At 49.5% G+C, this 12,261-nt stretch overlaps 1 protein-coding gene across 4 annotated transcripts in view; it reads left to right on the forward strand.

Annotated features, from left to right (window-relative positions):
* The window catches only part of NF2 (NF2, moesin-ezrin-radixin like (MERLIN) tumor suppressor), a 68,570-nt gene that overhangs the window by 48,207 nt on the left and 8,102 nt on the right, over window positions 1-12,261 (forward strand). Inside the window, exons 11-17 of one of the 4 annotated variants that reach the window (XM_081036492.1) lie at window positions 2,474-2,596; window positions 3,327-3,544; window positions 4,892-4,997; window positions 6,256-6,383; window positions 8,215-8,380; window positions 9,501-9,545; window positions 9,961-11,240. In XM_081036492.1, coding sequence (XP_080892618.1) covers window positions 2,474-2,596; window positions 3,327-3,544; window positions 4,892-4,997; window positions 6,256-6,383; window positions 8,215-8,380; window positions 9,501-9,536 — 777 coding nt within the window. In that variant the 3' untranslated portion in view covers window positions 9,537-9,545; window positions 9,961-11,240. Of the gene's footprint in view, window positions 1-2,473; window positions 2,597-3,326; window positions 3,545-4,891; window positions 4,998-6,255; window positions 6,384-8,214; window positions 8,381-9,500; window positions 9,629-9,960; window positions 11,241-12,261 lie in introns of those variants that run through there. The other 3 variants (XM_081036491.1, XM_081036493.1, XM_081036490.1) reach the window with 3 other exon arrangements.

The following is a 12,261-nucleotide window of genomic DNA, read 5'->3' on the forward strand; positions in this document are numbered from 1 at the left end:
GAGTGGTGGTGGGCGGACTGGAGTCATTTGGTCACAGACATGCCTACTCTTATTTTACCTCTTCTGGATCTTTCTTGGCTGATGCGCAGCTGGTGGGGTATCAGCTCTGGAAATGAGGAAAAAACTCTAATAGCATATCTAAAAGAAATGTCTTTAGTTATTTTCCACTTAAGTGAAGTAAGTAAAGTGGGAATAGATAGCCTGCATGTCCCCATCCGTCCATCCATCCGTCCACTCATCCATCCATCCATCTCTCGTCCAGTCTAGCTAAGCTTTCTTTTTGCCTGCCTGTCTCCTTTTCCTGGACGTCTCCTTTTCTAATTAGATGGTGATAGAATGCATGGCAGCGTTTCGTGCCTGCGGCTGGAATGCCAATTAGACTCCGGCTGCACTTCCTCACTGTGGATCAGCCCAGGCGGCGCATCGCCCGCCACGGGAGGTGCCAGGAGTGCCCATCAGCAGACTGGATGATCTACATCATTGTTTTCTACTCATAGATCTTTTCAACTCTCCGAAATCTACTCAACTAATCCGAGCCTCGCTGCTGAGAATATTAATTGTGGTTTTGGACGAACTATTAGATAGAGGAGCAGCAGCTGGAGTCGGCTACCCTCAGGCCTTGCACGCCCGGAGGTCTAATAGTTAGTTAGTGTGCAGCTCTCTCCGATGTGGGTACTCCGGCCAGGCAGGCTCCTGCGCCTGAGAGTCAGAGTGAAATGCCCAGTGTGATGCAGTGTGCCTGCAGCTTTCCATCGCTTTGCTTTCTGGGACGGCAGGCCATCCATGTACTCTTGGGGACGCTTTGAGGATGATAGAATGGGTTTTGTTGTTGCACAAAGAAATGCTCCTGAGCCAGCACAGGCTCATAGTGGCAACTCTCAGAAGAGCCACCCTGACCTCTTTTGCGGCAGAGCAACACTTAGAAGTGAGATCTGAAAACGGCAAGTTGAGTGTAGGCCTGTGGGCTGTGGCAGAGAAGAGCAGCCCTGCACTGGCTGTAGAACAGCAGAGGCACGTTCCCTGGCACCTGGCAACTGCAGGGCAGGGGCGCCATGTGCCCTGTACAGACACTGACCTTGGAGCCAGATGTGAAACTTAGTATCTGATGCTAGTAAATGACTTACCTTCTAGACCTGTTTTCTCATCTGTCACGTGGTACTATCGATACCTCTTCTCTGTCTCCGATCAAAGGACGTATTGAACCTGAAAATCTTTGTAGCTTAAACTGCTTTGCAAACAGGAGGTCCTGTATTATGGAGGTGGAGGTCTCAGGGAGAGTGCAGTGCTGGGAATGGAAGGGGATGGCCTGCGCTTTTTTCAAGTGGAGAATATTGGAAATATAGTTATCCACCTAATGGAAATCGTAAGACGATGGAAATTAGAGAACAAATTGGCCAAGCTTTTCATTGACCTGCAAGAGGAAAATTAGAGAAGAATTTACAGTATTTTACTGCTTGTCTTTGCATTATTCCTTCGAAGTCCAATGCCTTTTTTTTTTTTTTTTTTTTTTTGGCTTCGTATTTAGAGAAAGCAGCAGTCTTAGAAATCTTGTGTTTGGGAGAAGATCGAAGCAAGAAGTAATTAAATGTGCTTTAATTATTTAAGGAAGAAAATAGTGCAGTGGTCACTTCTGGCTTCTCCCTTCTGAATTCAGTGAGTACTGTAGGATCACAGGGAGGAGTACTTGTCCTGTGCTTGTTTGCCTTATTAAGCTCAGCAGGTGGCCCAATTAATACAGTGATCCAGAAGGCAAGGGTGGTGGTGGCGGCTTTGTACTGGTGCCTTAAGAATGGGGGCTCTGCTCCCTGCCTGGCTCCCGCCTGTCGCGGGCTGGCTCAGGAGTTGCCTCTGCGTGAGGCTGTGAGAGTCTGTGGTATGGCTGCTGTAACTTCCTCCTGTGAAATACAATGTGTGAGCTATTGACGCATCACACAGAATGATTCCATCTTCTCCGCGGGTCAGAGGCAAGAGTGGAGCTATTGTTGATGAAATTAGAAGCGATGTGGGAGGGGTACATGTAGATTAGAAATGGCGAGGTGGCTTATCCAACTAGATGAGAAAACCATTTCCGGGGCTCCGTCTCAGGGAGAAGGAACCTGCATTGTGTCCTGTCAGCCATAGGGCAGAGCCATGTGAGGTCTCCCAACAAAAAGGGATTTTGGCAAGGTGGCTGTGTGAGCACACAGCGTGTATGTAAGAATGCCTCCTTCGATCCAGGTAGAGACCGGGCTTGGTTTTTTGTGCTTGGTTTATTTGTTCATTCACCACTAGATGTTTTTTAATGAACACAGCTTTCAACTCTGCAGCTGGCTTAGAAGGACAGAGGGTGGTGGGCGACAAGAATGACACTGGCTACCGGAAGAAAAATTTCCCCAAACGGGAGACTCTGGACACTGGCTGTTCTCAGATCCCTGTGGCATCATAGGTCATGAGCCCCGTGACTCAGTGACTGATCTCATCCCCCACTCCCCAGATGGAGAGGCAGCGCCTCGCTCGAGAGAAGCAGATGAGAGAGGAGGCTGAACGCACGAGGGACGAGTTGGAGAGGAGGCTGTTGCAGATGAAAGAAGAAGCGACGATGGCCAACGAAGCACTGGTGATTTCCAAGGGGTCTGGGTCCCAGGAGGCTACACGGGGACTTGCTTGGTTTGCTGGAGTTAGACCTCCCCAGGATCACAAATTAGTGACATTTGCTTTGACATTTCAGATTAAAAAAAAAAAAAATCAGTGTCTTTTCTTTCCACCTGTGCTGGCAGAAGCAGATTTAGGTTGAGTTCTGTGCAGCCAAACTCCACTTTCACTGTGGGTTGCCTTTAAAGCTGGGCCTCTCAGCGTCAGCACTACTCACACTGGGGCCAGGTTGTTCTTTGTGGTGGGAGCTGTCATTGAAGGATGTTTAGCTATGTCCCTGGCCTCTGTCTACTAGATGCCAGTAACACAACCTCACCCCCCATTTGTGACAATCAAAAATGTCCCCAAACATCGGTACATGCCCCCCAGGTGGCAAAATCTCCACTGGTTTGGAACCACTGATTTAAAGGGAAAGAAGAACAGAGTTAAGTTGGTTTTCTCTCTCGTAAAGCACAAGCCTCTGTTCAAGTGGGTACTCCAAAAAGGTGTTTTCTTATAGTGCCCTATGGATGGAACCTGAAGGGCCCTTCTGATAAGTGGAGGGGGGTGGCTTGTCATCTGTTGCAGAGTGTCACCTGGGAGGACACTGTCAGGAATCCGAGACTGGTGCTTGCTGATCTGAGGGTCTGGGGTCAGATCTGGTGGGACAACAGGCACGTGATCCCCACTCCAGCGGGCGGTGCTCTTCTCTCCAGATGCGGTCTGAGGAGACGGCTGACCTGTTGGCGGAAAAGGCCCAAATCACTGAGGAGGAGGCAAAACTCCTGGCACAGAAGGCCGCAGAGGCCGAACAGGAAATGCAACGCATCAAGGCCACGGCCATTCGGACTGAGGAAGAGAAACGCCTGATGGAGCAGAAGGTGCTAGAGGCCGAGGTGCTGGCACTGAAGATGGCTGAGGAGTCAGAGAGGAGGTCAGAGGTCAGGGGGTGGGCAATCCTGGGCACTGGGCCCCGGGAGAGGGGCTGCTCAGCCCTAACCCTGCCCTGAGGCGGAGCCTGACTGCAGCGGTGCTCAAGCTGTTTTTCTCATCTCTGGGGCAGGGCAATGGTTCCTCTTTTGACAGGTTGGTGGGGACTGGTGCTTAATCTAGTTTTGCAGCTGCAGCTAGGGGAAGGGACACAGGAACACAGTTCTTTTGTTGAGTGAACCTCTGGTCATGCTTTTGCCTTTGTGATAAGCCCCTGTTCCTCTGATAGCTGTGTTTGCAGGAAAACTATTGAGCATGTCCACAGACTCAACTTTTAGCTGAGGAGATGTAAGGAGGCTCTTCTTATATTTAAAAAATGTGGTTCTTTTCCCTTTTTATTTAGGGGGCACGTGGGGAGACAGCAGCTATTTAACGTAGCAGCTAGGCACCACTTCCCTGCAGCCCTTCCTTGGTGCTAAGGCTACTGAGGTAAATGTGAGGGGAGTGCTAGGATCCTTTCTGGCCAGGATGTTCCAGCTCACGACCAGGTTGAAGGATGAAACTGTCGCCTGTACTTTTCTAAGACTATTCTAGGCTCTGGACTGTTCTGGTCCGCAGCCTTCAGATAAACACTGGCACATTCTCCACAGCATTTGACTCTTCATTTAGAATACCTGAATCTGGCTTTTCGCCACAGGGTGAATTCACTACAGTTGTCCTCCCCACTTTTTCATGTTATTATGCAAATATGGTTCCTCATTTCCTGCCCTCTCCCGGGCTGCTTTCTTTCTGTGTTCAGGTCACTTCCCCCGTGAGTGAGGCATGTTGGGCTGGGTTCTGTGTCCTGCAGGGCAAGGACCTGCACCAAAGCACGAGGCCCCAGTGATGGCGCCTGAGGAAGGTGGCCCTCACCTGTAGTTGTTTTACTTGGGGCTTGGGAAGAATCAGTTCTTTCACTTCCTGCCCTCTGTGATCCAATATAAGACCTTTGATCCACCAGACTCTTCCTTTGCCCATCCCACTCACCCAGAATTGAAGCAGAGAAAGCCTAGGTGCCCTCCCCCAACTCCCCTCTCTCTCCCCTAATCTCAAAGGTTCCTACTTGACTCTTCGCACCAGCTTCCCTGCTTTTCCAGTTGAAGTGAATAATACCTGGGAATGTTGTCCTTCCTTTGGAAGTTCTGATTTCATGTAAATGCCCCCGCCCCTTCATCATCCTTGTTTGCCTGATCTGGTGCCATCCTTGGGATTCACGCAGGTCCTTCCTCTCCAGGGGGATAAGAGGGAGGAGGGGTCTCTTTCCTCCACCTGTCATCTTCTACGGAGCTGATGGCTGCTCCTTTCCGTGCAGGGCCAAGGAGGCTGATCAGCTGAAGCAGGACCTGCAGGAAGCTCGTGAGGCAGAGCGAAGAGCCAAGCAAAAGCTCCTGGAAATCACCACCAAGCCCACATACCCGGTGAGCCTGGGTGGGGGCCACCAAGACCTGGTCACTTTCCCTTCCCTCCCAGCCCTTCACTTCACCGGGCAGTGCCTTCAGGGTGACCGGTCAAGCAAACACATGGCAGAAGGAGTGAAGCAGAGAGCCTGCAGTTAGGGCTGGGGTAGAAGACCTGGTCTGCCACTGGCCTTGGGCTAGTCAGTCACCTCTCTGGTTGCCTAGATAACAGGCAAGAGAACTTGATCTCTAACCTCTTAGTGCCAAGCTGAGTCTAATCTTCAACGACCAGTATGTACTGTATACCATAACCGTAGCTCTGGGCAGGGATACTCTGTCTACCTCGTGTGATCTGCTGTGCAAGAGCCAGCTTCCAAACTCAATCTGGAGGCAATGTGAATTGAGTTTGTATACAGACAGGGTGCACAGAGGAGAGCTTAGCCCAGCCTGGAGGGGCAGGGGGTGCCTGGGCTGACTCTTGAAGGGTGAGTGGGAACCCGCCAGGTGGGGCGGAGACAGTAGGTGTTCTGGGCAAGTGCACTGCGCAGTGATACACACGGCACAGACATGCATGCGGCAGAGAGGCAGGCGGCACAGGGCACGGAGGCATGAGCTGCCCAGGTTGGAGGTGGAGGGAAGTGTAAGCCGTTGGCTGTTGTCATCTGTTCTGGTTATCTATCCCCATGCAGCAAGCCATCCGAAGCCAGTCTCGTGGCTCCAACAACCTTCTCTCTCATGGCTCTGTGGGTTGACTGCACCAGGGGTCCTTCCCTGGGACCTCTGAGGCAGCTGCAGGCAGATGGCAGCTGGGACTGGCGTCTTCTGAGGGCCACCCTAGGCCAGACACCCGGGACGTGTGTGTTTTTAAAACACGCATTGGAGCTAACTTTATACACTGCTCCAACAGTACATAAATAAACGAACCCTGGAGGAGATCGTCCATATCGGGTTTTTAATCATATTTCATCATATTTCATCTAACCAGTCCCCTATGGCTGGGTATTTAGTCTGTTTTCTTTTCCAATTATGAAAAACACTGCACTGAACGACCCTGAACATAAATCTGTGCACATACGTGCGCCTGTATTGGTAAATTCTCATCAATAGGACTTGGGGTCAAAGAAGACAGTTGTGATGGGAGGCCAGGGTGGTGCTGGGGGGCAGGGCCTGTGCCGTGCCCACTGCTTTTGTGGCTACTGGAGGGTCGGTGGTTAACCCAGCAGTGCCCCTCTGTTCTTGTAGAACCTGAACCTCCTAATTGGCGATTTCCTATTCATAGCCCATGAACCCAATCCCAGCACCTTTGCCTCCAGACACGCCAAGCTTCAGCCTCAGTGGCGACAGCCTGTCGTTCGACTTCAAGGATACTGACATGAAGCGGCTTTCCATGGAGATAGAGAAAGAGAAGTACGTATGTCGTCTCCCCAGCCCTGGGCCCTACTTGGGCAGCCAGTGAGCTGGGGTGAGTGGGCCTGGGCCTGGGGAATGTGGAGGGTCACTGCCACAGCCTGTCGCCAGCTCCTGCAAAGGTTTGCTCCGTTCTCACCCACTGGAGGAAGAATGTCCTAATCAGAAGTGAAGGCCTACAGACGAACATTCAATCTTCCAGGATAAAAATGACACTTGATTGGTGACCTGGAGGTGACAGTAGCTCAAAAACCTCACCTCAAGTATAGGACTGGCTGTTGGGATCTCTGAGTTGGTCAGACTGCTGTGCTCTGTTGGTAACAGAGCATGTGCTCATGTTCTAGCATAGTAACAGAACATGTTTTCTGGTTGTGTTCTCTGGCTGCTGAGATCTGCAGCATTTCATGTCTACAGTGAGGGGGAGAGAGAAGAAACTCAGGTCAAGGAAAAGGAACGTTTGGGTCGGGCCCGCCTGCTGTGTGGGGCAGCACTGAGCGCAGCCCTGCATGCCCGCTTCACAGTAGCTCCTGCTGTGTTGGTCAGTGGAAGTGGATCTGAGATGGCCAGGAGTCCCACTGCAGAGGAGATCTAACCGAGGTCCCCTAGTCCCCAGCCGCAGATAAACTGGCTGACTCTGCCAACTGCTAGCCAGAGAACAATCATGATAGCTGCCATGTACTGAGTGCCTGGCTGTCAGGGTGTTTTAGCTTTTATCTCATTTCATTCCCATTAACTAACATCAAACTGACATCAAAGTTAGGTTTGAGTGTTCTCATTTGTAAATGAGAACCCAGATTGGGAGCATTTAATGCACTCACCCTGCATCTCCATTCAGCTCCGAGCCCGTCTGAGCCTCTGTGCTTTCATTTTGTACGGTATCTCGGGACCGCCCTCTCGGGACCGCATCTCCTTGGATCTCAGGGTGGGCAACCATGAGCCGGGCTGTGGCTCTTCGGGTCCTCACACTGAGAACCAGAGCCTCTATCTGTGGTGTCTGCTGTCAGAGTTCCCCTTCCAGCCGTCCGCCATTGTCTAGGCATGCTAAGTGTCACGTGGTTGTGATTAGGGTGAGGCTACATCCTGTCCCGTGTCCTGATACCTTCTAGTTTCTATTTCCTTACTTATTAGCTACTTGTGCACACGTTGACGGAATCCATATACTCGCATGGGAATCACTGCAGAATATTCCTTGGTGTTTGTGTTGCATGGTTTGTCTGGCCACATGCTTGTAGTTGGACACTTTGAGGACGATTTCCAGATTTTCACCATCATAGACACAGTGCCTCTGCCTGCAAGTGATGGGTGGGGATTTGTTTCTTCCTGGTATTGGCTGAGTGAGTGTCCATCATCTTTTGGAGATGACATCCCCAAACAAGTAGGGATGTAGCGATGTGGTCACAGCCAGTCAGAAAAGGTCACTTGAATGGAATTACTTCTCCGAGAAGGGTTGAAACGAGATGGTTTTGAATGTCAGGAGCCTTGTTTCATGTGTTGGTTTTTGTACAGACGAAAAACGATCTATTACAACTGAGATTTGTAGAGCACTTTATGAGAGTTTACAGTAGAATGGAAGAAGGTTTTCCTATGCTTTATTTAATTCTGACCACAGCCCTGTGATCATTATCCCAATTTTATGAACGAGGAAACAGATTCAGACCAGTTAAGTGACTGACCCAAGCTCCCACAGCCCGTGAGTGGCCCAGTAGAGACATGAACCCCAGGCTTCAGAGCCTGGATCCTGTGCCTAGTGGCTTGTAGGTCGGGAGCATCTCAACCCTGGTGTGTCTCACCGGGACCAAAGCCGTGACGCACCATGTCCTCTTGCTGGCAGAGTGGAGTATATGGAGAAGAGCAAGCACCTGCAGGAGCAGCTCAATGAACTCAAGACTGAGATCGAGGCGCTGAAACTCAAAGAGAGGGAGACGGCCTTGGATATTCTGCATAACGAGAACTCGGACCGGGGTGGTACCAGCAGCAAGCACAACACCATTAAAAAGGTACCAAGTCTCTTGTCTTTCGCTGATCAGGACAGTCATTAATGAAATGTGAGGTTGGCGTCTGGTTTCCTCGGTAGCCAAGTCATTCGACTGTTGTCATTTTTTATATGCACTTAGTTGAGGAAAGTTTTTGATGCGTGCCAAAAAGGGAATTTAATCTGCCAGTGACTGTGAACCCTTTGGCTTGATGGAAGGGGAGCTTTTAACACAAGCATTTCATGATGAAATGAATCTCTGTTACTGGATGGGGTTTGATCCATCATTTAGCAGTAAACCAATTCTGTCTTTTAAGCCTAAGGGAGTTATGCCCAGGGAGCTGCCTTAATTAATGAGAAAGCGAAATGAGATGGAGGCTATTGAGAATGGACTCTCCCGCTAGCCTTTTTGTGTTTTTTAAGTGGCAAGGATTATAAAATTCTGTTTTTGATTTAAAAACGAAACTCTGAATTTAGATATGTTTCATTGTTTTCCTCTTTACCTTAGCCCTTAAAATGGTCTCCCAGTTTCAGGAATATCTGTTTTCAGTGGTTAAGCTGTGTCTGAAAACTCTAAGATATCTGCATCTACTTGCCATCATTCATAGGTACAGTTGGGAGCCCTGAATTCTCTTGACTGCAGTTAGTATTGACAGCGGGTAGAGAATTCCTTTTAATAGTGTAACCTAGAAGGAAAGACCTTTCCATGTTCCACATTCTTCTTTCCTCTGGCTTCTGTCATTTGCTGCATTTCCCTTCCAAAAACCAAATTATTAAACAATTAGCAAAAGGGAAGATGAACTGAGGCTTCAGTCCGTGAGCAGAGAAGTAAAATGATGACTGGGCCAGTGAGCCAGTCAGGCTCGGAGGAGCTGTCCCAGACTCCTCCCCACCCCCCACTTACTCATCGGGGCACCCGGAGTGGTCTCAGCTTTGCGTCTGCTGCAGTGAGCCGGGGCCTCAGCCACAGGAACCTAGAGTGCTGAAAATTGGAGAGACCCATTTCCAAGCCATAAAAACAAACACATGAACTTGCTTGTCACAATTTCAGGCCTGTCTGAGCATTTTTTGCAAATGGCACACGTGGCGTTGTTGATATCACAGGGTATGTTTTTGTTTTTCTTCATTTTATTTTGCTGGTTTAGCCTCAAGCCCAAGGCAGAAGACCTATCTGCATTTGAGCCCTCAAAGTAGGTTATTCCCAGGTACTCTGTATGTGGTGATGGTACTGCCCTCTGTGATACTAACCCATGCATGAGCTTGCCTGTCTTTGTCCCCGGGCCATGCCGCACCCTCCCGAGGACAGGTGGTGCCTGGGTACTGGCCGAAGCATGCTTTGAGTCTGAGAGCAGGCGTCCATCCTATGGGGCCAGATCAGCCTCCAGGCGCCCAGAAGAGCCTCATTCTGAAGAGCATGTCATGGGGCTGTAGGGCCAGTCGTCCTTCCCATGTTGTGTCACTGTTGGGCTGGAGAAGGTCACTGCTTCTTGTCCAGTCAGGTCTGTCTAAAAGTCCTTTGTCTTGGTGGCGTATTTCTTAGATAATAACCCTAGCATGGAAATGGGGTAAATTTGGGTGTTTTTAAGAGCGGTGTCTTTAACTCAGGATCAAGACCTTTCATGTGGTGGTGACAGCCTCTGAAGACCCGTGGTCATACCTGACAGCTTCTGGTCGTGGAATGAACAGGCTGCCCCTGCTCGCTCATTTCCGTTACAGTCTCCCCTTTCTGTACACATCCATTTTCCTTGTCAAGTAAAGCAAACCCATAGCACAGGCGCTGATGTGTAGTCAGTCTCAGTGGGCCGTCTGTCCGTCAGCGCTCAAAAGGCCGTCTCTGCTTCAATTCCTCCACAGCCTGGGGCGGAGCTGTCATCGGAGTGAACGCATATTGGGACAGTGCACTTGCGGGCACCTAATAGATGGGCAGTCAGTGGTTGCTGAGGGAATTAATTGAATGATGGCTGCTTGCCTTCCGCAACAGTTCGTTATTCTCCCAACATGCCTAGGCAGGGGAGAGGCGTTATTATGCCCGGTAATAAAACAACATCCTGCCTCTGCTCCTCACCTAATCCCCAGAAGTACCCAAGCCAATGAAGCCCAGAACATCTGACAGTTACGTAGGATGTGTCCTTTGGAGTCCTCGCCGTGGTTTTTGCTGCTAGAGTAAAATAAGCTCATTGGAAGCTTTCTACCAAAAAATAAGATCTGGCATAAATAGATCCTATTTGTGGTTGTTATCCAAGCAAGAGAGGTTAGCTATTAAAGTCCCAGATGGATCTCATTATCAGATGGATTCGAACTGTCAGTGGTTCCAAGAACCCATGGCACGAACCCCGGTTTTATTTAGTGGGCTCCTGTTTCTTCAGCTTTCCTACCACACGTTGGTGTTGGAACACCCCAATACCAAACAGTGCATGCGCTGAGCAGGGACGACCAGCACCGGAATGGGCAGGCCAGGGGGATCATTTGCTCAGTGGGGAGCCCAGGGCACCCAGAGGTCCACTTTGGTTTCCTGGGCTTAGTGGTTAGCATAGGGGCAAGCAGAAAGTCCCTTTTTATTTCAGCCTGTGCTGTCAGATAGTTCCCACATGTGACTGCCCCGTTCACCTTGGTATGATTTCATCTTTCCTCTCTGTAGTGATTCAGAGCTCTTAAATGCTTCAAGGGGCCTGATTCGGACCGTCAGTTCTCACTGAGCTATTATTATAGACAAACGAGGTTTGATTTGTAGTCAGATTTGTCCTGCTGCTAGGACATACAGAAGGCTTTTCTTTTAATGTCTTCATATGAACTTGTTTTCAAAGCAGGCTGCCAGCCTCCATTTAATCAAGAATTCTGATGAATCAAGGGTTAATAAAAGCACGGACTTGGCTTTCAATACAACTGGAGTTGTCTCAGCGTCACTGGATTCAATAGCGGTAGTTTTTGTTCCATGTCAAGTTTGATGCATTTTCCATTTTTTTAGACTTTGGTGGTCCCTGTGGCCAGGACTGACAACCCGCCACCCGCCTGTGCTGGGGTGGCTCTGGGGTTGTGGCTGCTGCAGTCTGGGCTGAAGTGAGCCAAGCTGGAGAGAAACACCACTGCAGGCTTTGGAAGTGTGGGTACCTAGAATGTCAAGGGCAGGGCTCCATCGAGAAGGTCTGGGATGAGAACTGCAAAGGCTGGTGGTGAACTGGAGACTTTCCAATATTCCGAAAGCTCATTAATCTTCGTTCAAACCAGCCTGCACTGATTTTTGTTGTGTTTTTAATGTTTTTTTGATCATAGATTTCTATAAGGATGGAATCGTTTTCCCATCTACCGTGATCCAGGCTCCTCCTTGCTTTCGGTTATCTTTTGCCTCACCAAGAGATCTCAGTCTCTCACCTGCCTCAGTGGGACCTCTGGGGGCTGGGGAACACTTAAGCTAATCCCAAGGGTTTACCCTTGGGCTACTAGGGGGTTGCCATATTCCCTTGGGAATGCTGAGAGGCAATTCAATCCAGTTAACGGGGGCGACCACTGCTCTGCCTCTTTCTTTCTCTGTAATTCTTTCTTTCTCTTAAGGCTCAGTGTTGTCATCTGGTCCTTATCCCCCAGGATTGTTATGAAGATTGAATGAGGTAAAACACATAAGAGCTCAGCCAGGGCTTAAAAATATATAAGAAACAAATCTGCTTGTGAGCCTGTGGTGAGGAATGCCCCACATTTCCATACTCCACTTGTGATACGTGTATCCACTAATTGTATTAATTTCCACGTGTCTGAAGGTAAAAACCTTTAAAAAGCCAGAATTAACTTCCCTGGTTACTATCTGATTTGGGTTTGCAAGGGTATATTTTTCTCCTTCTGCTAACTCCTCACGTTTCCACTTTTTCCCGATTGATAATCTGTGCAACTGGTTTGACTCAGAGAGTCACCAGG

This window comes from Rhinolophus hipposideros, assembly GCF_964194185.1.
Source record: "Rhinolophus hipposideros genome assembly, chromosome: 24".
NCBI lineage: Eukaryota > Metazoa > Chordata > Mammalia > Chiroptera > Rhinolophidae > Rhinolophus > Rhinolophus hipposideros.